At 35.9% G+C, this 24,201-nt stretch overlaps 1 protein-coding gene across 1 annotated transcript in view; it reads right to left on the minus strand.

The window, feature by feature from the left end:
• Positions 1-24,201, minus strand: part of Hacl (2-hydroxyacyl-CoA lyase) — a 270,179-nt gene that overhangs the window by 45,490 nt on the left and 200,488 nt on the right. Inside the window, exon 15 of the mRNA XM_090403161.1 lies at positions 3,545-3,655. Within this exon, the coding sequence (XP_090259287.1) occupies positions 3,545-3,655 (111 nt within the window). The remainder of the gene's footprint in view (positions 1-3,544; positions 3,656-24,201) is intronic.

Genomic DNA, 24,201 nt, shown 5'->3' on the forward strand with positions numbered 1-24,201 from the left:
TTTCCTTCACTGCTTCTTTAACGTTATGTGTCCACCATGGAGTTCTGATTTTTCTATCCTTGCATACAACCTCACCACATGCCTCTCTGGCTGAATCAATCAGGGTTTTTCTTCAAGGCTTGCCACTGAATATCCAAGGTTTGGTTCCTGTTCTCAAACTCTTTCATTTTTTCTTCAATAATCTTTGTGTATTTTAGTCTACAGTTCACATCTGAGAGCTGCTCAACTTTTATTCACTTTAAAACTTTCTTATATGTTATTCTTTTCAATATGAAATTCAATTTTATCCTGCTCAAGACTAAATAGTGATCACTTCTAACTTCAAAACCCATGTACACTCTGGTGTCCTGCACCAGGGAGAAAACATCACTATCAACAATAACATAGTCAATGAGACTTTTCTTATTCCTTGCCTCTTCTCTCCATGTGAATTTGTGCACATTTTTATGTTGGAAAATGGTGTTTCCCTAACTAAACCCTGGTTTTCCAAAAGATGTGCCAAGGCTGTTCAAATGAAAAACCAAACTTACCATAACTAGCTTAAATCAAGAACTTCATCTTCCTTTAGAGCTTATACCCAAGCCCGAAATAAATGCAAAAAAAAAACAATCAATGCTTCCAAAACAGAGTATAAAGCTGGAAATTAGCAGCCTGTCCAAACGGTAGCTGAGGCTTTTGGTCTCACGCCAAAGCAATCGGTTGTAACTTCTGCTCAACACTATTCCCACCCCTAACATACCCCGCTCTACTGCATTATCATCTACAGAAAAGGCCAATCTACTGGCCTCACACTTTGCTTCTAATGCATGCATAATTGACAATGGCAAATGTTCCCCCAACCATTCCAGAAACCCAACATACAATACTCACTATATCCTTTTGCCAGAAAGAGATCAGAAACCTATTGTCTAAATTAGACACAAGAAAGTCTCCTGGTCCTGATGGCATTCCTCCAATTGTCCTGAAGGTTTGTGCACCAGAACTGACTCCTGTCCTATGTCAGCTGTATATACTGTCTTACTCCACTAGTATCTATCCCACAGCCTGGAAATTGGCTATATTCAACCCATTCCCAAGAAGGGCAACAAGTCACTGCCGTCCAACTACTGCCCCATCTCACTTACTTCAGTCCTGTCTAAAGTAATGGTAAAAATCGTTAATTCCCAGTATGGATTCCGTCGCTGCCGATCAACAGATCTGCTCGCATATCACCCATCTATGGACAAATGCCGTGGAGAAGTTTGGCATATCTCAAGCAGTTAAGCTTGACTGGGTCTGGAACAAGGGCTTACTAAGCAAGCTGCATTCGTTTGGTCCATCTCAAGACTTCTGTAGTTGGATTGCCGCTTTCTGTCTGGAGGCATGATGTGTGTGATGGTAGATGGTTCCTTATCCTCTCACCATTCAACTAATGTCGGGGTTCCACAAGGTTCTGCCCTCTCACCAACCCTCTTCCTTCTATACATCAATGACCTACTTCAGCTGACCTTCAATCTAATATGCAGTTTTGCAGACGACAGCACATTGCACTCCTCCCTTTCTTTTGACAAATCTTGCTCTACACAACTCACCTCAAACTACAGAGCATCAACCACCACTGCTCTCAATTCTGATCTCCAAGCCATTCTCCAATGGGGTTCAGATAACCTAGTCAATTTCAATGCTAATAAAACCCAATACTGTCTTATTTCTCACAAAAAAAAAAAACATTTTCTCCTAATATTTTTGACAACACTCAAATTTCCAGACAATTTGAGATTTCTCTTCTTGGAATTACAGTGACATCCAGCCTCTCCTGGCATAGACACATTACCATTGCATCCTCAACTCAAGACGTTACTTCGCCCCCAAACAGCTGCTAACCTTATACAAATCACAAATCTGCCCAGCCATCGAATACTGCTCTCACATATGGGGGTGGGGCTCCCAAAAGCTCCTTCAAAATGCTTGACTCAATACAGAGGTGAGCAATCAAACTTATTAATGACCCATTTTCTTACAAACTCACTTCTCCCACTTTCACACAGATGACTGGTCTCTGCACTATGTGTATTCTATACATATTTCCATGGAAAATGTTCATCCAAAATAAAATCAATAATATCCCCACTTAGTACTAAGCTCATTGGAAAACACATGCAGCAGCTGCTCGACATTCCTTCACAGTACACCTTGAAACCCATAGAACAAGCTTTTTCTCCTCCTCCATCCCTGCAACTGCTGTACTAAGGAACAGTCTTCCCCAAGGAATAAAATATACAGTCATTCAAATCAAATGTGAACCAATACTTTCTTACCCAACCCACTACCCATAACACAGTACCAATGTACTATAGGGTTGATCAACCAACCTCTCATGTATGGACCAACATGAAAAAGATACTAAATGTACTAGAGGCTTACAACCTTTTTTGGGTGGGAGTCACATTAAAAAAGGATAGACTGAAAGTTTGTGGGTTACTGTTACAAAAACTATTGATAGATGAAAAAAAAGAGAATAAGAGAGAAAAACCTAAGTTTATAAAAAAACAACAAGGGAGTCAATCCTGGAAATTGTGGAAGACTATGGTTAGCAAGTAAATGACTAGACATTTTGCTTGGCAAGTGGGTAATGGGTTGCAAGAGTTGGTCACGAGTGCTTTTTCAGTGAATGAATTCAAAGAAAAGTATGATAAGTACTGTATGAATAATGATTACTGTTGGCCTGCCACAACATAGATTGATAAGTCTTTGACCACATTGTGATGCCAGAAAATATTTTGCTGAATTTCCAACTAGCACATCAGCAATACAACACTCCACAAATCAATAAGTTATATAAATTTGCCAAAAATTTGGGAGGCAGTAATTTTAAGATCAATCTAAGACTTTTAAACTTCTTTTTATCAAATAATGATTTGTAGGTTGTTAGTTCTTTTCTTATGTTTGTTGCGATTGTGAATTATTTCCACTAATAAATGACCATTAGTGCTTGTGTACTGTGACAAATTTCTGATCTGAAGATGATCATTAGAAATCCAGCAAAATATTAGCAACTAAATAAATAAATATTTTATTTATTTTGTTCCTTTAGTTTCTATGAATTATATCATGAAATGTCAGATGAATATTAAAAATTGAATTTTGTAACTTCAGACATGTTAAAACTGAAATACAATAAAGTTTACTATAAAATTAAAAGTAATGTTAAATAAACTTTGAAGGAAAAAAAAAAAACATGGTAAAGGTAATCTACAATTAAATATATTTTTATTGGTTGCTTTATCAGATTTTAAGGCCCCTTTCCATGAAAGAAACTGAGAGTGTGTTTTATAAAATAAGAAATGAGATGTCCTTTGAAATTTCTGAAATTAAAAGTTAAAATAGAAAGATAATGATTCCTAAGTTACTTTACGATTCCTAGATTTTATTTGGGAATGGCAACATTTAGGACTCATACAAAAAATTTTTTTCATATAAAATACAGGGTAAAGGACTTAAAATTTATTGAAAAAAAAAAAGTTTCTGAACTAATTTTTTTTGGAAGAAATTTGAAAAATCTGACCTTAAAGCAAGATGTACATCATCCTCTTCTATAGTTTTCCAACTGTCTGAATCCAGTCCATTGTAGATTCCATTATTATTAATAATTATGATGATAATAGGAAGCTTATACCTTATAGAAAAGAAAACGAAATGCTTAAAAAATAACACAGCATTTAATAAATATAAAATTATACAGAAAAATTACATTAAAAACTAACGAAGTTCTGTAATTATCCTATATTAGGCAATCTCATATAGATACTTCTGTGATGTATTAACTGATTTTCTTACCACAGAGATGACAGATATATGGATTCATTATTAAATAAAACACTGTTAAACATGATGCTAAGCAAAGGATTATCTAAGGAATGATTAGAAAAATAATTAAATACATGAAGGAAATTACATCAATCAAATTGTTTATCTCTGTACTCTGAAAGGGTACACTATGATAACAAAACTACACGATCAAGTTTAGATTATTATTAATCTCCGATCAACAATTTTCCTCCAAATTAGTCTATTACTTAACAGCACCCCAATCTTCTTTTATTTAACATTTTATTCACTTAAGGCACTTCTGACTGAATCCACCCAGACCTAGTTCTTCCTCAGGATCTTTTTCCTGCCATCTTGGCATCAAAACCTGTTTTGCTAACCTTCGTTTTTTCCCCATTCTGTTTAAGTGACCATACCTTACTAGAATAGCGCTGATGACAGACTCTTGAATGCTAAAAATGTCAGAATTCTTCCTAATATATTAATTTTTAATATGATTCTATCACTAATGCCATCTGCCGATTCTCTTATTTTTCACAGAATTCAAATATCTGTGGTCTCTAGTCTGATCAATTGCTTTATTTCTAACCTAATCTAAGAACTATAACTTAAAACTGGTTTGAACATTGTCTTATATACTGCTAGTTTATTGTTCTGGCTAATTTCTCTCTTATACCATATAAATTTATTTAACTGGCTATTTACCATACCAACTTTGTTTATTTTGTTGCCTATTTAAAAATTTAATTTGCCATCTTCACTAAACTTGGGGGAGACCTCACCCCTACCAAGCACATCCCTCAGGTGGCGGATGAGGGAAGCCCAAACGGGCAACTCCGAATAATGAATAAGGAGCCGTGGACCAAAGGTGCACTTCAGAACCACGGTCAGGAGAAGTGTTGTAGACCACTGTAAAGATGCCAGCAAGTAGAAGAAGAAAAAGGCCCCCAGTCCTGCGCAGCTCTTTGCAATTCCACCAAGGTGGTGGCAAGAAATCTGCAAGAGCAGGGGTTGCTAAGAATCCCGCAGAGGAAGGTAGACCACCATCTGGAAATTTGACCCTATTTATTGGTTCCTTCAACACTAGAACTCTGTCTTCTGACTCCCATATTGATTTCCTGCTTCAAGAACTGCAAAATGTAAAGTTTGATGTCCTTGCTATCTGTGAAACCTGAAGAAGCTCTGAATTAACAGCAAAATGGAACAATGCAACCAAATTTTCTTGGGAGCCTCAGATAACACTAAGGGCTGGAGGAGTTGGCTTCATCATAAATGAAAAGCTAACTAAAAATATTATTTCTTGTATAATCCATTCTGAACGACTAGGAACACTAATATTAAAAATTGGAGAATCCATAACAATAAAAATAATAGTAGCCTACGCACCCACCTCAACAGCTGACAAAGAAGAAATTGAAAATTTCTATGAACGCCTATGAGAAACATTACTGAAAAAAACAACATACACAATAGTGTGTGGAGATTTCAACGCAAAGATTGGTACAGGATTTATTGAAGAAAAATACATTGGACCATAGGGGAAAGGGGAAAGAAATGAACGCGGTGAACTCCCGGCAGAATTTGTAGAAGCAGAAAGGCTGTACATTATGAACAGTTTCTTTAAAAAGAGAACTGGAAAAAGATGGACTTGGCAATCTCCAAATGGAGAGACAAGAAATGAAATTGATTTCATCCTAACAGATTGCAAAAGAATAATAAAAAATGTCGAAGTCATTGGGAAAACTTACTGCGCCATTCATTCAGACCACAGTCCAATAAGAGCCACTCTCAAAATACATAAAGAAAATGAAGAATGCATACGAGCACAGTCCAACCATAAAAAACGCTCAAAACAGATAAACCCAGAAGAATTTAGAAAAAAGGTGGAAGAAACCGACTGGAAATTAAAAAATGACATCGACGAAGATTTAACAAACTTTAACAATAAATTAATGAACTGCAAAGAAAGAACCTCGTATGAACTTCCTCATAAGACCAGGAAACGCCTATCAGCAAGAACAATAGAACTACTGAAGAAAAGAAGAATACTGAAAGATACAGAAAAAGATCATCTAGAATATAAAATTATTTGTAAACAACTAAGGCAGAATATCAAAGACGACTATAACATATATAGAACAACAAAATTGGCAGAAGCAGCTAGGCTCCACAGTAGCCTAAAAAAAGTAGAAAAAGAAATAAATCTAAAGCAACCACTACCATCAGCCTTCATAGACAATCGAGGAAACAGACACACAAACAGAGGTGAAATGGAAAAAATAGTAAAATCGTTTTATGAAAACCTTTACTCATCTAAACAAGTAATCACAGCTCCACTACCAGACGAAAATTTGGAAAATCTGGAAATACCATCTGTCCTACCTGAAGAAATAAAAATGGCTGTCAACCATATGAAAAATGACCGATCACCAGGAATTGACGGTATATAATTTATAACATCTGATGAATTAAAGATGGGTGGACAAATACTCTTTAAAGCTCTAGCAGAAAGGTTTACCTGATATATACAATTAAGGAAAGTACCTCCTGAATGGAAAACATCAAAGACCATAATTCTGCATAAAAAAGGTAATAAAGAAGACATCAGTAACTACAGACCTATCTGTCTATTAGAGCACACACATAAAATATTCGCCAGAATCATCCTAAACCGAATACAAATCTCCATCAATGAAAATAGCTGCAAAGAACAGGCTGGTTTCAAAAAAGGCTTTTCAACAATAGATCAACATTCAAACTATTAGTCAGCTAACAGAAAGATGCAGAGAATACCAGATCCGCCTTTATCTTCTTTTTATAGATTTTAAAAAGGCATTTGACACTGTTGAGCATAACGCAGTATTCGAAGCTTTAATAGAACAAGGCGTAGAAAAAGCATACATCTAACTCATAAAAGATATCTACAAAGAAAGCACAACAAATATCACCCTTTTTAATCACCCGATTAAAATTAACTTAAGTAGAGGAGTACGTCACCCTGACGTACTGAATCTCTTCACATCTACTCTGGACAGCATCATTCGAAAAATTGACATGAAAGATGGAATAAATATTGATGGTGAAATATTAAATATCCTATTATTTGCCGATGATGTGGTATTAATATCTCACTCACCCAAATTCCTAGAATCAATGCTGAATAACATAAGCCAAAACTGCCAAAAAATTGGATTAGAAATACACCCTGACAAAACAAGATGAATGAAAAACAAATACCGTAAAGATCATACAATCACTCTAGAATCACACACCATCGAAAAAGTTGAAGAATACATCCTCGGCCAGTCAATAAAAATGAATAATGATATATCAAATGAAATAGCAAGGAGAAAAAGAGCTGCTTGGATAGCCTTCAACAAAATAAAATCAACAATTACCAACCAAAAACATAGATATAGACATAACAGCCCATCTTTTCAATAGTCACATCTTACCAGCATTAACTTATGGCAGTGAAACATGGAACACAACTTTAAAAGAAGAACAAAGCTTAATAACAACTCGACGTGCAATAGAAAGAAGAATATGCAACATAAACAGAATAGACCACGTAAGACACACGGCAATCAGGAAGAAGTCTGGACTCACAGATATAATAAAAACAATCTACAACAGCAAAAGAAGATGGGCAGGACATCTCGCCAGAATGAGAGACAACAGATGGACAGTCAGAGTTACAAACTGGTATCCGAGAGATACCAAAAGGAAACCTGGAAGACCAGCCTTAAGGTGGGAAGACCCAATGATTAAGAAAGTTGGAAGAAAATGGAGAAGAAAAGCCCAAGACAGGAATAGCTGGACTCTTTAAGACCTGCAGTCATGGAGAAATCCTGACTGAAACCACAGGTCCATCAAGGTAATCTTCACTAAAAACAATGCCTCAACAACTGAAATATTGTTTTCAATTTTCCTGCTAATTTTCATAGTTTTGATCTTTGAATTGCTGATTTTCATGCCAAAGTTGTTACAGATGTTATTCAAATTTAGAGAATCTGGAGAGGTGCATTGGATGTATTTAGGAGGATATCATCTGTAAAGCAAACAGCTAAGTTTGATATCGTCAATTCTAATATTATGTCTAATGCCACTTCTTTCATAATGCAATCCATACAGATGATGAATAAGAGAGAGATGATGTATACCCTCAAATCTTATACCTAATTTCCCATCAGATCATCTTTTTGTACTTCCTTCAATTCTGACTGCTGATTTTCAACTTAAAGACTATGTACTGCTCTGTATAATGTTCCATTTATCCCATATAATTGTAGTATTTTGAAAAACTTTTCTCTGGGCACTTTTCACTTGTCATATGGCCTTTTCCAGATCTACAAAACTTAAGTACAGGCACTCCCCTAGTTACGGATGACCCGACTTAACGGCATTCCATACTTACGAAAGGGCTCCCATAAGGATAATTAATAATTCCGGAACTAGTTTCCTTCATGCATGTAAAGAAATCAGCACTTTGCTGCATTGTTAAAGCTTTGAAAATTGTTTCTTTAACTGTTTTATCCCAGCTGTGGAACATTATTGTTCGTAAAAGAAAATTCCCTTTAAAATTCTGCTCGTGTTGGACAATGCTCGTGGACATCATCCAACATCTTTAGATCACCTTCACCCTAATGAAAAGGTCGTATTTTTACCACCCAACACTACATTGTTACTACAGCCAATGGACCAGAGCGTCATTTCTGCATTTAAGGCATATTACTTACAGCGTACATTCCCGAAAGCAGTCAGGGTTACAGAAGATGATGACCTTGAGAGTTCTGAAACAATTATAACATCCCTGATGCAATCAGAAACATTGCTGATTCTTGGGAGGAAGTGAAGCAATCAACAATCAAAGAGGTACAGAAGAAACAGTGCCCTAAATTCTGTGATTTTTGTGGCTTCACAGAAGATCTCGTCAAAGCCATAAAAGCTATGGTGGATATAGCAGCAATACACTGCAATTAGACATCAATAAAAATGATGCCACTGACTTACTAGAGTCCCATTCACAAGAATTAACAAATGAAGACCTGATGAAGGGGTGCTTAAGGGTCAAAGCTGTATAACAGAAGAGACCTCCATATAGCCTTTAAAGCAGGCATGGGCAATCTTTCCTAGTTTGGGGGCCAAATTATCATTCTGTCTCCAAATCAAGGGCCGGACCAAATTATTAAATAAAACAAATTAATATTAAATGAATTAAACAAGTTGCTACTTCATATTTCATTTATTTATAATATGATGCTTTGGTATAAATCTCTACTTAAATTTTATAATATAATGAACGACATAACAATTTAATGTGAAGATTGGTCTTGTACTTCAACTACGAGACTATCAATATTGATTTCAATATTACTCAAGGATAATCGCATAGAATTTTCGAGGTTTTCGTCCGTTATTCTTGTCCGAATTTTTGATTTATTGCATTTCATCCTCGAAAAAAACTGTTCACACATATATGTGCTACCGAAAAGACAAATGATTTTTCTTGAAAAGGCACGTAAATTTGTATATTTTTCTTCCATGAAATAAAATCTATAAAAATCTATCAAAGCAATGTTGTTAAATTGTGATTTTAGCACTAAATCCGCCTGAAGCTCAATAAGTTCCATCTGTAAGTTTTCTGGCACATTATTACATCAGCATCCATCGGATGAGCAAATATAGCGAATGTAGAGTCTTTGTTTTTGAAGTCGGCAAACCTTGTATCAAATTGCTCTACTAGTGCCTTCAATTCATCTGTATAACAATTATAAGGGATATTTTTATATCCCAACAATCTTAGTTTATTACAAAAGGCTTTGACATGTCCATGCAGTTAATGAACCAATTGTCCTTGTTTTTGCAATTTAAGATTCAGTTCATTTAGGTATCCGATGACATCTACAAGGAATGCTAAATCACACACCCACTCATCATCTTTTACTTGGTTAATTGTGTTTCCTTTTACGTCCATAAAATCTGCAATGTCTTGTCTCAGATCATAAAATCATTTTAACATTTTACCTTTACTCAACCACTTCACAATAATAAGACACATGTACATAATCCAAAAATAGGTCTGTCAAACACTCCTTAAATTGGCGGTGATTAAGTGCACATGACTTAATAAAGTTAATACTGGCTACTACAACTTCCATAACATTTGTGAATTTAATCGATTTTGCAGACAGATTTTGTTGGTGGATAATGCAGTGAAAATTTGTTAAATTTTCCAGATGGATCTGTAGTTCTATTGCTCTTTCATGAACTATTCCAATAAATCCCTTCTGTGCACAAATCATTGCAGGGATTCCATCAGTGCATATGCCAGATAGTGAACTCCATTTAAGCCCAAATCTCTCGAAGACTGTGTTGACTGATTCAAATATATCTTCACCAGTAGTTGTTCCTTTTAACGGTCGAAGCGCCAATAATTCTTCTGTGATGTTAAAATCCACATCAACTCCTTGAATAAATATTGCTAGTTGTGCTGTATCAGGGGCATCGGTGCAGTCATCCAAAGCAATTGAAAATGCTTCCAATTTAGCAATCTTCTCTTTTAAACTTTTTTTGATATCATCAGCCATAATTTCTATCCGTCGAACAACAGTCTCGACAAATGAATATTCTCAAAGTCTTTTTTCTTTTCAGGACATATTATACTTGCAACATCCAGCAGACATTCTTTGATAAATTCTCCTTCACCAAATAACTTAGAATGCTTGGCGATTTTTTCGCTTGTCACAAAGCTGGCTTTGACAATGCTGTGGTGCAGCGTTCTTTGCTTGTTGAACATTTGCTGCTGGGTATCGAAGTTTTTCTTCAACTTCTGTATTTCATCTTTTTTCGTAGTTGTCCACCAATTTTTGGGTGATCTGCATGTCTCAAAGTAAAGTGTCTCTTCAAGTTGTATTCTTTGTTGACAGATACAGATTTGTTGTACAGCAAACATACAGGCAAACCTTTATTCAGAATAAAATAATAATCCTCCGTCCAGTTGTCTTGAAATTGACGATTCTCTGCATTACTTTTCTTTTTTTTTGCAATAACCCCTGACGTTGTCCCAAATTTATAAGCAATATTCAGAACTGTCAAACAAACCTGTCTGCTACACCGCAGGCACTGAACAGAACACAACATCAATGCAGGCACTGAACAAAGCACAACACCAACGCAGGTAATGAACTGACATGTTCACACACGCCACTAGTCAAAGTGAGAAAGAGACTTTGATTGGAGAAAACATAGTATGTTTTGCGCAAGTCACATGACGTCAGCTTAATGTGAGTTAGTAGAACACACCATGTTTTCTCCCACCATGAATCAGACAAACTTCGCTGAAATAGATTAGGGCCGGATCAAAAGAAGTAGAGGGCTGATCCAGCCCATGGACTGCCCATATGGGCTTTAAAGGAATGCGGAGAACCGATCATGGCTTCTGACCTAATGTCCAATCCTCACCTTCTCGTAGTGCACCCTGTTGGGTATCTACCTGGATACCGAACAAACGAGGATGGGCTGGCAATTTGGGATTTAGCCAACCAAATTGTATTCTTATTGGCTTAAACCAATATACAAAATGATGGTACAACATGAAAAAATTTCATGCCAGCTGGGGCATTGCCCAGTTATACAAGGCCCCCATTGTTTTCGCCAGGCAACCAGGGCGAACAGCAAAAAGTCAGTTACTGGAACAAATCTGAAAGCACACCCCAACTCAATATCACCAGAATTAAAGATCAGTACTATCAACATAAGAAGCCTGAATGGTAAAGAAATGGGGCTAGCTGAGAAATTAGATAAGTACCAGATCGACATAATAGGGGTGACTGAAACAAAATAAGATAAAAAATGGTGAGATCTTTCTGAGCAATAAATATAAAATGTTATATTCAGGCAATGACAATCAAGGAAAAGGAGTAGCCATAGTATTCAACACAAAATACGAGGCTAATCTTCTTGAATGGCAGGTAGTCTCAAGTAGTGATGTGGGCAAATATCAGAATGGCGAATTGAACAATGAGACTTATTTGTGCCTATAGTCCCACAGAAGGTTCTACTAAGGTACAAGTGGAGGAATTTTTTGATGCTTTAGAGAATGCAACTGACAATGAAAAAGGAAAAGTTGGTTCTTGTTGGGGATCTAAATAGCAGAGTAGAAAATGATTGTCAGACATACAAAAATATTTTGGGAAAATTTGGAGAAAAGAGCAAAGCTAATAATAATGGCAAATACTTGGAGCAGAAAGTTGTAGGATTTCTGCTCAGGACATGGATTAGTTATTACTAACACCATGTTCCAACATAAAAATGTGCACAAATTCACATGGAGAAAAGAGGCAAGGAATAAGTCTTATTGAGCTAGCTGAGAAATGAGATAAGTACCATATCGACATAATAGGGGTGACTGAAACAAAAAAAGACAAAAACCGGTGAGATCTTTTTGAGTAATAAATACAAAACGTTATATTCAGGCAATAACAATCAAGGAAAAGAAGGAGTAGCCATAGTATCATCATCATCATCAAATTCCTGCCATGTATACCCTCAAGGGGTACAAGGATATGATAGTACTACATGAAAAATTTACATCATTAATAACTTCTGATCTACAATTTTCCTCCAAATCAGTCTGTTACTTGTCAAGACCCAATATTATCAGATCTTATATTTCTGTCTTCTAAGGTACTATGTAACGTATCAATCTACCTATATCTTGGTCTTCCTCTGGGTTGTTTTCCCGCCAACCTGGCAGAGAACACTTGCTTTGCTAATCTTTCCTCACCCATTCTGTTTAAGTGACCATACCACCCGAGATTAGCTCTGCTAACGCATTCCTGGATGCTGACAATGTCAAGTTCTTTCCTAATATATTCGTTTTTAATGATATTGCCATTGATGCTATCTGTTCACGCCCCTAATCTTTCTCAGGATTCTCATATCTTCGGTATCTAGTCTTTGGTCAAGTGTTTTACTTCTGACCCAGCTCTCAGATCCATAAGTTAAAACTGGTTTGAACACTGTCTTGTATACAGCTAATTTAGTGTTCCAACTAATTTCTCTCTTATTCCACATGAATTTATTCAATTGACTTCCTAACATACCAGCTTTGTTGATTCTATTATCTATTTTCATATTTAATTTACCATCTTCACTAAAAATCATGCCTAAGTAGCTGAAATGTTTTACTTATTCAACAGGTTCTCCGTTCACAACGCAGTTGACAATTTCAATGATTCTGCCTATTTTCATTGTCTTTGTATTACTGACCTTCATACTATACATATGTATTACAACAGTTATTCAATTTAGTCAGGGAATCTTGCAGACTTGTAGCAGATTTATTTAGAAGTATAATATCATCTGCATAAAGCAAAGAGCTGACATTAATATCTTCAATTTTGATATCATGTAGCCATAGTATTCAACACTAAATACGAGACTGATCTTGAATGGCAGGCAGTCTCAAGTAGAGCGATGTGGGCAAATATCAGAATGGGAAACTGGACAATGAGACTTAATTGTGCCTATGGTCCCACAGAAGGTTCTACTAAGGTAGAACTGGAGGAATTTTTTGAAGCTTTAGAGAAAGCAACTGACACAATGAACAAGGAAAAGTTGGTCCTTGTTGGGGATCTAAATAGCAGAGTAAGAAATGATTGTGAGACATACTTAGAATTTCTAAATTTCTATACAGAATTGTGGACAGATAAATATTTTAAAAAAGATAACTGGCAAACACTTAATGAAAATGAAAAGGAAAACACAAAAGAAGAATTAGAAATCAGCCTGAGAAAAACAAGAAACGGAAAATCACCTGGAGAAGATAAGCTAGGTTCAGAACTATATGAATATGCAGGAACAAGGTTAAAAGAAAGACTCCAATTATTTTTAAATGCAATCTATTCAACTGGTAACCCCCAAGAGAATGGAAAAAAGCAATTGTGATTCCTATCTTTAAAAAAGGTAGTAGAGGTGACCCTAAAAACTATAGAGGTATAAGTATACTAAATTCCTGTTACAAAATATATAACAGAATTTTAACAAACTAATAAAATATTCTGAAAACTTTATTTTAGAAGTACTTCAGAATGGATTTAGAAAAGGATGATCATGTATAGACCCAGACTTTTTCCTAAAATTAATCATAGAGAAAAGAAGAGAATACAATTCAGAAACACATATTACATTCATTGACTTTGAAATAGCATTTGATGAAGTTAATAGAAGCATTTTATTTAACATATTAAAAGAAAGACAAATACCAAATAATATCCTAAAACCTATCGTAAGTATATATGAAAATAATCAGATACAAATAAGATTACATCATCAGCTCTCATATACGACAGAGACGAACCAAGGAGTCCGACAGCAACTCTTTTTAATATTTACCTAAATGAAAAAATAATAAAATGGAATAAAATTTTCCATCAAGGTATTAAACTTTCTCCTACTGTGAACTTAAACACTCTCCTTTTTGCCAATAACCAAATAATAATTACAAATTCTGAAGATAACTTATAGAAAGCTATTCTCTAAATGAGATAGCCGAAGATTATGGTATGATAATGAAAAATATAAAATACTTCAATTGCTTATAAGGGGGAAGATAAATGGAAGAACAGGAGAAGGAAGACGAAGAAAATCTTGGCTGGCAGACATCAGACAGTGAACTGGCATGAGCTCTGAGGGACTGTTTAGAGTGGCTGAGGATTGCCCAAAATTTGCTAAGGTGGTCGCCGACCTCCGATAACTCAAAGAAGAAGAAGAAGAAGAAGAATATCAACAGAAAAATCAAAAACTATGGCCTTTAAAGGACAAGATCCAGTAAGAATAGGTGAATTCATTTAACTACCTAGGTTGCAATTACATATGAAAATGAAAAAGATATAAACTGAGATATAATATAAGCTAAAATTTGCAAAATACTTGAAAATAACAGATGTAATTAACTCTATATTGAAACCAAACCTAGTTCAAAAACAAACCAGACTAAAGTATACAATACATTAGCCCTACTAGTCCTAATGTACGAAAGTGAAATCTGGACAAAAAAACAAAAAGACAAACAAAGATAAATAACAGCTGAAATGAAGTTTATGAGAAAAACTGCAAAGTATACTCTGTTTGATCACAAAAAAGAAGTGAAGAAATTATGAAAGAATTAAACCAGGAATCAGTAAGAGAAAAAAATTAAAAAATATAAACACAAATGGATGGAACACGTTCAAAGAATGAAAACAGAAAGATTATCAAAGCAAGCCTTAAAGTACAAGCCATTAGGAGAAAAAGAAAATCAGGACATCCTCTTAAAAGATTCAACAATGACTTCTAAGGCTGGAACAGGCCACTGTAGAACTAAATCCTTGATAGGCATGATGACCTGTTGGATTTCTGCTCAGGACATGGACTGGTTATTACTAACACCATGTTTCAACATAAAAATGTGCAAAAATTCACATGGAGAGAAGAGGTAAGGAATAAGAAAAGTCTCATTGACTATGTTATTGTTGATAGTGATATTTTCTCCTCTGGTGCAGGACACCAGAGTGTACAGAGGATTTGAAATTGGAAGCGATCACTATTTAGTCTTGAGCAGCATAAAATTGAATTTCATATTGAAAAGAATAACATGTAAGAAAGTTTTAAAGCGAATAAAGGTTGAGCAGCTCTCAGATGTGAACTGTAGACTAAAATACACAAAGATTATTGAAGAAAAAATGAAAGAGAACAGGAACCAAACCTTGGAGATTCAGTGGCAAGCCTTGAAGAAAACCCTGATTGATTCAGCCAGAGAGGCATGTGGTGAGGTTGTCTGCAAGTAGGGATCCCATATGTCCCGGTTTTATTACTTCTGTCCAGGTGTTCCGACATGTTTAGTTCAGGATGCTAAATGTCCAGGATTTTTTTAGAATATAAAAATATTAACATTTCTAATAAGAATAAGTACAAGTTGTAATATTTTTAGGTGCTTTTAAAAATGTATGTTTACAAAACAAAAAGCAGAGACATTTATTTTGTAGTTCGGTGAATTACCAGAATGTTAGAATTTTGGGAAAAACGATTTAGTTTCATACATTTCATTCAGCCAGAGAAAAGAATGTCAGAATGGGGGAGACAGTCGCCCAACTGTATGTTTAACTAATCACAACCACGGCATCTATTTCGTTCGTCTGGTCGGCCATAAATTTTTAGCAATCTTTTGTCTCGAGCTTAGTTTGCATAGCGCAAGATATCCGACGGTCCCAAATGTTTCTCATTGGTCGGCATGTTTTTGAATATTAAAGCGGCACGATAGTTCATTTTCTTTCAATCAATGAGAAACATTTCGGACCGTCAGATATCGTACGCTATGCGAACTAAGCTTCACGTGTCAGGCACTAAACTGTTTTTATATCGCTACAGGGTATGTGATATAACCTAGTTTTGAACTGTTCATTTCTTATTCTTGCATTCTCATATTTATTTATTTATTTATTCTTATGGTTAAATGAAACTGGTAAGTGAAAAATACAATCACAATTTCCAGAAACAAATGATGAAAATCTTAACATATAAAAGTTCATTACATAAAAGGCACAACAACCTGCTTATTAAGTCTATTTTTTTTTTTTTAAACAAATATAAAGCAAAAGTAACTTGTCATAATTAATCCAGGGACAATTATCGTCCTACTGCACCAAGTATGACAAGACTGCATGTTCTCACAACACTTCACAACATAAAAGTGGCTATATCCAATGTTTAAGTAGAGAGCAGTTGCGTCTTGTGCGAGAAAACTTGATCCATTAGATGAAGCCCATTTCACACTGTATCATCATCTTCAAACATGAGGAGTTCTGCTGATACTATGACGAGGACTATGAGAGGTGACTACTAGAATAACATCTTCATGGGAGACGGGACTGTGATCTTCTGTTTCCTCCATAACCACTGCCACCACCATACCAACTACAGATCAAGTTCCAGGCTAGAAAGCCAATTCAAGGCCTCATCCGTCACCTTGTGGATGTCCTGTAGTCCACCACCGTGAAATTGGCGCCTTGGGCAGTCGTACATAATATGAGTAATCGTCTAAGCCATGGGAAAACAATCACAATAAGGGTGATCTGACAGCCTCCATTTATGTAGAAGATAGCCACATCTGCCCTGACTAGTTCTGATACTGTTTATGGATGACCAAATCTTCCTAGGAAGACCAAAACCAGGCTGCAGAGCACAGGAATCTTCTATCAGGAAGCCGTTTGCTGGACCAGTATTCTCTCCACATGTCAGATATTGATGGCAGCGGTGGATTGCTCATTGCTTTATTAAATTCCTTAATCAAGGCTTGTCTTTTCCGTATGTGTGGTGGAGCAATGTTAGATAGAACAGGTGGCCAGGAGGGGTACTTCTCACTGTCATACTAATTGTGTGCATGGTAGAGTTCAGCTTAGTGTCAATAACGTTAGTGTGTGTACTTCTTTCCCAGACAGGGGCACAATATTCTGCTGCAGAGAATGCGAGGGCTAGTGCAGACGACCTTCGGATTTCTACACCAATTGTGAATATTGTATTTTTTTAATTAACAAAGTTATGCCGTTTGTTACAAAATGCCCAAAAGAAACTGTAATTTCAATGAAAAATTGAAGGATCTTTTTCCTTTCATTTTCATAACAAAAAGCAGTGATTGTGATGATAGCCCAAGAGTGAAATGTAGCGTGTGCCAGGCAGAAATTAACATTGGCCACAGAGGTAAGGCAGATATAACTGACCATGTCAATACAAAAAAGCACAAGTCTGCTGTGTCTGCAAAAAGTTCAAGTCAATCATTGACATTTTTTGAGTATCAAAAGTTAGGTAGCCAAGAAATGGAGTTGGTTGCACAAGAGGCTACTTTTGTTTTTTGTGCAGTTAAACACTATCACAGTTTTCAATCTATGGATTATACGTCCTCTATTTAAAAAAAAAATTTTTGAATAAGAAATTTTCATGTGTACAAACGAAGTGCAAGGCTATGTTATCACTACATGTAAAAAGTGAAATATTGGAAGATCTGAGGAATGTAAAATATTGTTGCATATCCATAGATGCATCTAATCATATTGATCTTAAGATTGTACCAATCAATGTGAGGTATCTCAATGTTGATAAAGGGGTTTCAATAGAAATATTAGAATTTTCTAGTTTCTGGAGAAACTTCTGATCTAATTTGTGATTGCATTTTAAATGCTGCCCAAAGGGGGTGCTTAAGGGTCAAAGCTGTATAACTGAGAGGAGACCTCCACATAGCCTTTAAAGGAATGCAGAGAAATGACCAGGACTTCTGAACTAATGTCCAATCCTCACCTTCTCGTGGCGCACCCTGTTGGGTATCTACTTTGATACTGAACGAAAGAGGATGGGCTTGCAATTTGGGGTTTAGCCGACCAAATTGTATTCTTATTGGTTAAACCAAAATAAAAAAATGATGGTACAACATGACAAAATTTCATGCCTGCTGGGCGGGTCACCCGGTTAAACAAGGCCCCCGTTGTTTTCGCCAGGGAACCAGGGCGAACAGCGAAAAGTCAGCTACTGGAACAAATCTGAAAACAAACGCCAACTCAACATCACCAGAGTTAAAGATCAGTACCATCAACATAAGAAGCCTGAATGGCAAAGAAATGGAGCTAGCTGAGGAATTACATAAGTACCAGATCGACATAATAGGGGTGACTGAAACAAAAAAGACCAAAACTGGTGAGATCTTTCTGAGCAATAAATACAAAATGTTATATTCAGGCAATGACAATCAAGGAAAAGAAGGAGTAGCCATAGTATTCAACACAAAATTCGAGGCTAATCTTCTTGAATGGCAGTCAGTCTCAAGTCGAGTAATGTGGGCAAATATGAGAATGGTGAACTGGACAATGAGACTTATTTGTGCCTATGGTCCCACAGAAGGTTCTACTAAGGTAGAAGTGGAGGAATTTTTTGACGCTATAGAAAAAGCAACTGACACAATGAAAAAGGAAAAGTTGGTCCTTGTTGGGGGATCTAAATAGCAGAGTAGGAAATGATTGTGAGACATACAAAAATATTTTGGGAAAATTTGGAGAAAAGAGCAAAGCTAATAATAATGGCAAATGTCTGTTGGATTTCTGCTCAGGACATGGACTGGTTATTACTAACACCATGTTCCAACATATAAATGTGCACAAATTCACTTGGAGAGAAGAGGCTAGGAATAAGAAAAGTCTCATTGACTATGTTATGATAGTGATGTTTTCTCCTTGGTGCAGGAAACCAGAGTGTACAGAGGATTTGAATTGGAAGTGATCACTATTTAGACTTCCGCAGGATAAAATCGAATGTTTTACTGAAAAGAATAACACGTAAGAAAGTTTTAAAGCAAATAAAAGTTGAGCAGCTCTCAGATGTGAACTGTAGACTAAAATGCCAAAGATTATTGAAGAAAAAATGAAAGAGTTTGAGAACAAGAATAATAGCTTGGAGATTCAGTGGCAAACCTTGAAGAAAACCCTGATTGATTCAGCCAGAGAGGCATGTGGTGAGGTTGTCTGCAAGGATCGAAAAATCAGAACTCCATGGTGGACACAGAAGTTAAAGAGGCAGTGAAGGAAAAGAAGAAAGCATATCAAACATTCCTGGCAAATAAGTCAGCTTTTACTCTTACAGAATACAGAGACAAATGTAAGAAAGCTAAACAGTGTGTAAAACTAGCTAAACAAAAGTCATGGGAGGACTTTGGCAAGAACATAGAAAATATATATCAAGAAGGTGGCAAAATATTCTGGAGGGTGTTGAAGAAGCTTAGGAATGGAGGAAAGAGTGCTGTAAAAGGAGTTAGAGATGATAAAGGTGAAATGAAAACAGGAGAAAAAGATATCCTTGAAGTATGGAGTAATTACTTTGAAAAACTGCTAAATGAAACAAGCAGTGATGACAGCACAGTGATAAAAAAACACTGACCAGGCATGCAGTCAGGAATACATATCCATACTTGAAGTAGAAAAAGCCATCAAAGGCTTGAAATGTGGAAAGGCAGCAGGAGTAGATGATATTCGACCAGAAATGCTGAAATATGGTGGTATAAAAGCCTTACAGTGGCTGCACTGCATAGTTCAGAAAGCCTGGACAGAGGGACGAATTCCTGATGATTGGAGTAGAGCTCTCATAGTACCCATATATAAAAAGGGAAATAAAACTGAATGTGAGAATTACAGAGGTATTTCCCTACTGAGTGTTCCTGGCAAGATCTATGCAAGTATACTTCAGAAACGGTTGAGAAGAATTGTGGAAGAAAAGCTTGGTGAAGAACAAGATGAATTCAGGCCAAATAGAGGCTGTCAGGTTCAGATCTTCACTTTACGACAAATAGTCGAGAAAGCATGGAAATATAACAAAGATCTGTATTTAAGTTTTGTCGATTTGGAAAAGGCATATGACAAGGTGCCAAGAGAGAAGCTATTCAATATGCTGCAGTTATATGGTGTCAATGGGGCATTATATCAAGCAATACTTAGTCTTTATTTGAGTTGTAAGTCAGCAGTTAGAATTGAAGGAAGTACAGGAAGATGGTTTAACGTTAAATCTGGTATCAGACAAGGATGTATCCCCTCTGTTATTCATTATCTATATGGATCACATTATGAAGGAAAGTGGTATTAAACCTGATATTAAAATTGGAGATGTTAATGTAAGTTCTTTGCTTTGTGCGAACTATGTTATACTTCTAAATAAATTCACTACAAGTTTGCAAGATTCCCTGACTAAATTGAATAGCTGTTGTAATAGATATGGCATGAAGGTCAGCGATAAAAAGACAAACACAATGAAAATTGAAAATGTCAACTGTGTTGTGAATGGAGAACCTGTGGAACAAGTAAAACATTTCAGCTACTTAGGCACGATTTTTACTGAAGATTGTAAATTAAATATAGAAATAGACAACAGAATCAGCAAAGCTGGTATGGTGGGAAGTCAATTGAATAAATTCATATGGAATAAGAGAGAAATTAGTCGGAACACTAAATTAGCTGTATACAAGACAGTGTTCAAACCAGTTTTAACTTATGGATCTGAGAGCTGGGTCAGAAGTAAAACACTTGACCAAAGACTAGAGACCGCAGATATGAGAGTCCTGAGAAAGATTAGAGGCGTGAACAGATGGCATCAATGGCAATATCATATTAAAAATGAGGATATTAGGAAAGAACTTGACATTGTCAGCATCCAGGAATGCGTTAGCAGAGCTAATCTCAGGTGGTATGGTCACTTAAATAGAATGGGAGAGGAAAGATTAGCAAAACAAGTGTTCTCTGCTAGGTTGGCAGCAAAACGACCCAGAGGAAGACCAAGATATAGGTGGATTGATATGGTACAAAGTGCCTTAGACGATAGAAATATAAGATCTGATAATGTTGAAGTCTTGACAAGTAACAGACTGATTTGGAGGAAAATTGTAGATAGGAAGTTAGTAATGATGTAATTTATTCATGTAGTACTGTCATATCCTGTACACCCCTTGAGGGTACATGGCAGGAATTTGATGATGATGCTGCCCAAAAATAACATTGCTGATAAAATAATAGGCGTTTCAGCAGATAATACTGACACAAATTTTGGTGGATTAAAAAGGAAAGGTAAAATTAACGTTTTTACTAAATTACAAAACAAATTAAACAGAAAATTAATAGGTGTAGGTTGTGCAGCTCACATTATACATAATGCTGTACAAACTGCTGCTGCTATCTTACCAATAGATATTCAAATAATTTTTGGTAGCGTTTTCTAGCATTTTCACCAATTCACTGTCAGAGTCGAAAGTCTGAAATCTTTTTGTGATTTTGTCGAAACTGAATACAAGACTATTTTAGGTCATAGCAAAACACGATGGCTTTCACTGCAGCCATGTTTAATTTGTTTTATTGAAATGTACAATGGGCTTAAATCCTATTTCTTGTCTGAAGATAAACGTTTTTCAGTGATAAGAAGTCTTTCATTTATCTTCTATTTTTAAAAAATCAGATGAAAATGTTTTCTGAAGCAATCCAGCGAATCGAAAGAGAATATGCTACGGGTTGCGAGGTAAAAAAAGAGATAGACATTCTTATTACGAAAATTTTATTGCGTGAAAATGAGAAGTATTTACTGAGTGAAGTGAAAATTGAAATGAAAATTCTTTGTGAAGAAGGTTTAATGACTGAATCATCATTTAGAGACAATATCCCCAATTTCTACTTCACTGCAATTAAATATATTCAAGAAAAGACTCAAAATCAGTTTAGTGTATTTACTAAAATGGAATGGGCTTGCTTGAACACACCTGCATCTTGGGAAAATTTAATGGAATGTGTCAAATGCAGCCATGTTTAATGGCTGCATTTGACACATTCCATTAAATTCCATGACCATCTTACCAAATTTCAACTTAAATAAAGAGAACTTATTTGATGAGTACAGCTATGTTAAAATGTATGCAGCTGAGTATAAAATTAATGAATGGAATAATGCCAGCTGTAAACTTGAGGATAGGTGGAAAGAAATATTTGGTCATTTTAAAAAGGAACAAATTACTTACAGTGAAATAGCTTCAATTATAAGTTTTTGTTTGACCTTACCAAGATCAAATGCTTCTATTGAATGAATTCTTTCATTGATGAATTCGTTATGGATAAATGAAAGGAATCGCTTGCAACTGGACACAGTTAAATCTATCATGCTGGTTAAAACCCATTACAGAAACATGTCATGTTCAGAGTTTTTCAATATAGTATCTAAGAATCGACAACTCTTGCACAAAATCCATTCTTCAACCAAATATAATAATGATTCTGCAAGTAGCAGAATTAGAGCCTGTGTAGCTCAGTGGATGTGGCGTTTGCCAACCACGGCGCTTAGCCGCACGAAGGAAGACTTGGTTATGAGTCTAGTCGGCGACTAGAGGAAATTTTTCTAAGTCTTTTTTCGACCGGTTCCCGAGTTAGTCGATCTCTGGCACGGGCAAGCAGGTGTTTCCTCCCGGAAACTCGGGTTTTTCGTCCTGTAAACTCAAGAAAATCGACCGTAGAACCCACATTATTTCAGACATTAAATATATTGTGTTAGGGTTAGGGACCACGAGATGGCGGCACATTTCAGCCGTCTCTCTTCACTGAGTACCGCTTAATTAGTGATAGCCTTGGGCCATCTATCTCTGATTGGTACCAGTGGAGATTGAACTGCCCACTTAGTCTCCAAAAGTTAGATAGGGCTAATTGCCTCCCCTACTCCCCGTATACGGGAATAAAAAAAGGCATTAGCTGATTTTTGATTTTTTTTTATTTTTCATATAATTTCAGATATTATGCACCTACGCAATACGCATAAGGCTCGTGTTGTTTATATTTTATAGCATTTACATTGTAGTTTCCGTTTTATTGACATATTAACATTTTATATCTTTATTCTGTCTTTATATTTCATATACTTATTAATGTTTGATTTAAATGAAGAAAGGCTGATTACAGTGTTTGTAGTAAGTTTTGGATTGACAGTAGAGTTCTTTTTAATTTTCTGAATTTTTTCATCTGCCAGCCTCGTATTTTTTCAAATTCTTTGTCTGCAGCAGAACAACGGTAAAATGAAGTTGAAGCTGTCTAGACAAGTAAATCGTCTAACTTTCCTGAAACGCTGTGGGATAATAAGCTAATTCTAACTGTAAAATTCAAGCATCGTTTTATTTCACAAAAAGCTCTCCGTATATATAACTGCACTAGCTAAGCGTTGCTTCACGAACAAATCACCGCCACGCAGTTTCTCTTACATTAAAAAAAAAGCTGTTCGTACCTTCGAAGATGAGCTTCCGTGCACTTTAAATCAAGAACTTTGGTCAATTTTACATGACATCTCGTGTTCTGCTGCAGACAAAGTATTTGAAAAAATATGAGGCCGACAGATGAAAATATTAAAAAAATTAAAAAAGAACTCTACTGTCAATCCAAACTTGCTACAAACACTGTAATCAAGCTTTCTTCAGTCACCCTGAAGCACTCAACACGCTTTCACATGTCCACAACTTCACCATTGCTCCCAGAAAAATACCTTGTGAGGATATTATGATTCAGATCGAATGCGGAATCCGCCACCTTCCACATCAAATCGCCAACAGTGTAAGACTGGATGTAGCTTGTTTCCTCTCCAAAGCAAGACCACCAAAAACCAACATATCTAACAAGGAATATAAAGCTCTACAGGAAATGAGGAATAATAAAAATTAGTCATCACCAAAGCAGATAAGGGAAATGCAACTGTAGTACTTAACCAAAAGGACTACACAGGTAAGCTTAATGCTCTTCTATTAGATCAGGCTACTTACCTCCCTATCGAATACAATCCCACCAACTCACAAATCAGAAAACTTCA

Source organism: Typopeltis vanoorti, chromosome 13 (genome assembly GCF_054136105.1).
Source record: "Typopeltis vanoorti isolate ZY-2024b chromosome 13, IOZ_Tvanoo_1.0, whole genome shotgun sequence".
Taxonomy (NCBI): domain Eukaryota; kingdom Metazoa; phylum Arthropoda; class Arachnida; order Uropygi; family Thelyphonidae; genus Typopeltis; species Typopeltis vanoorti.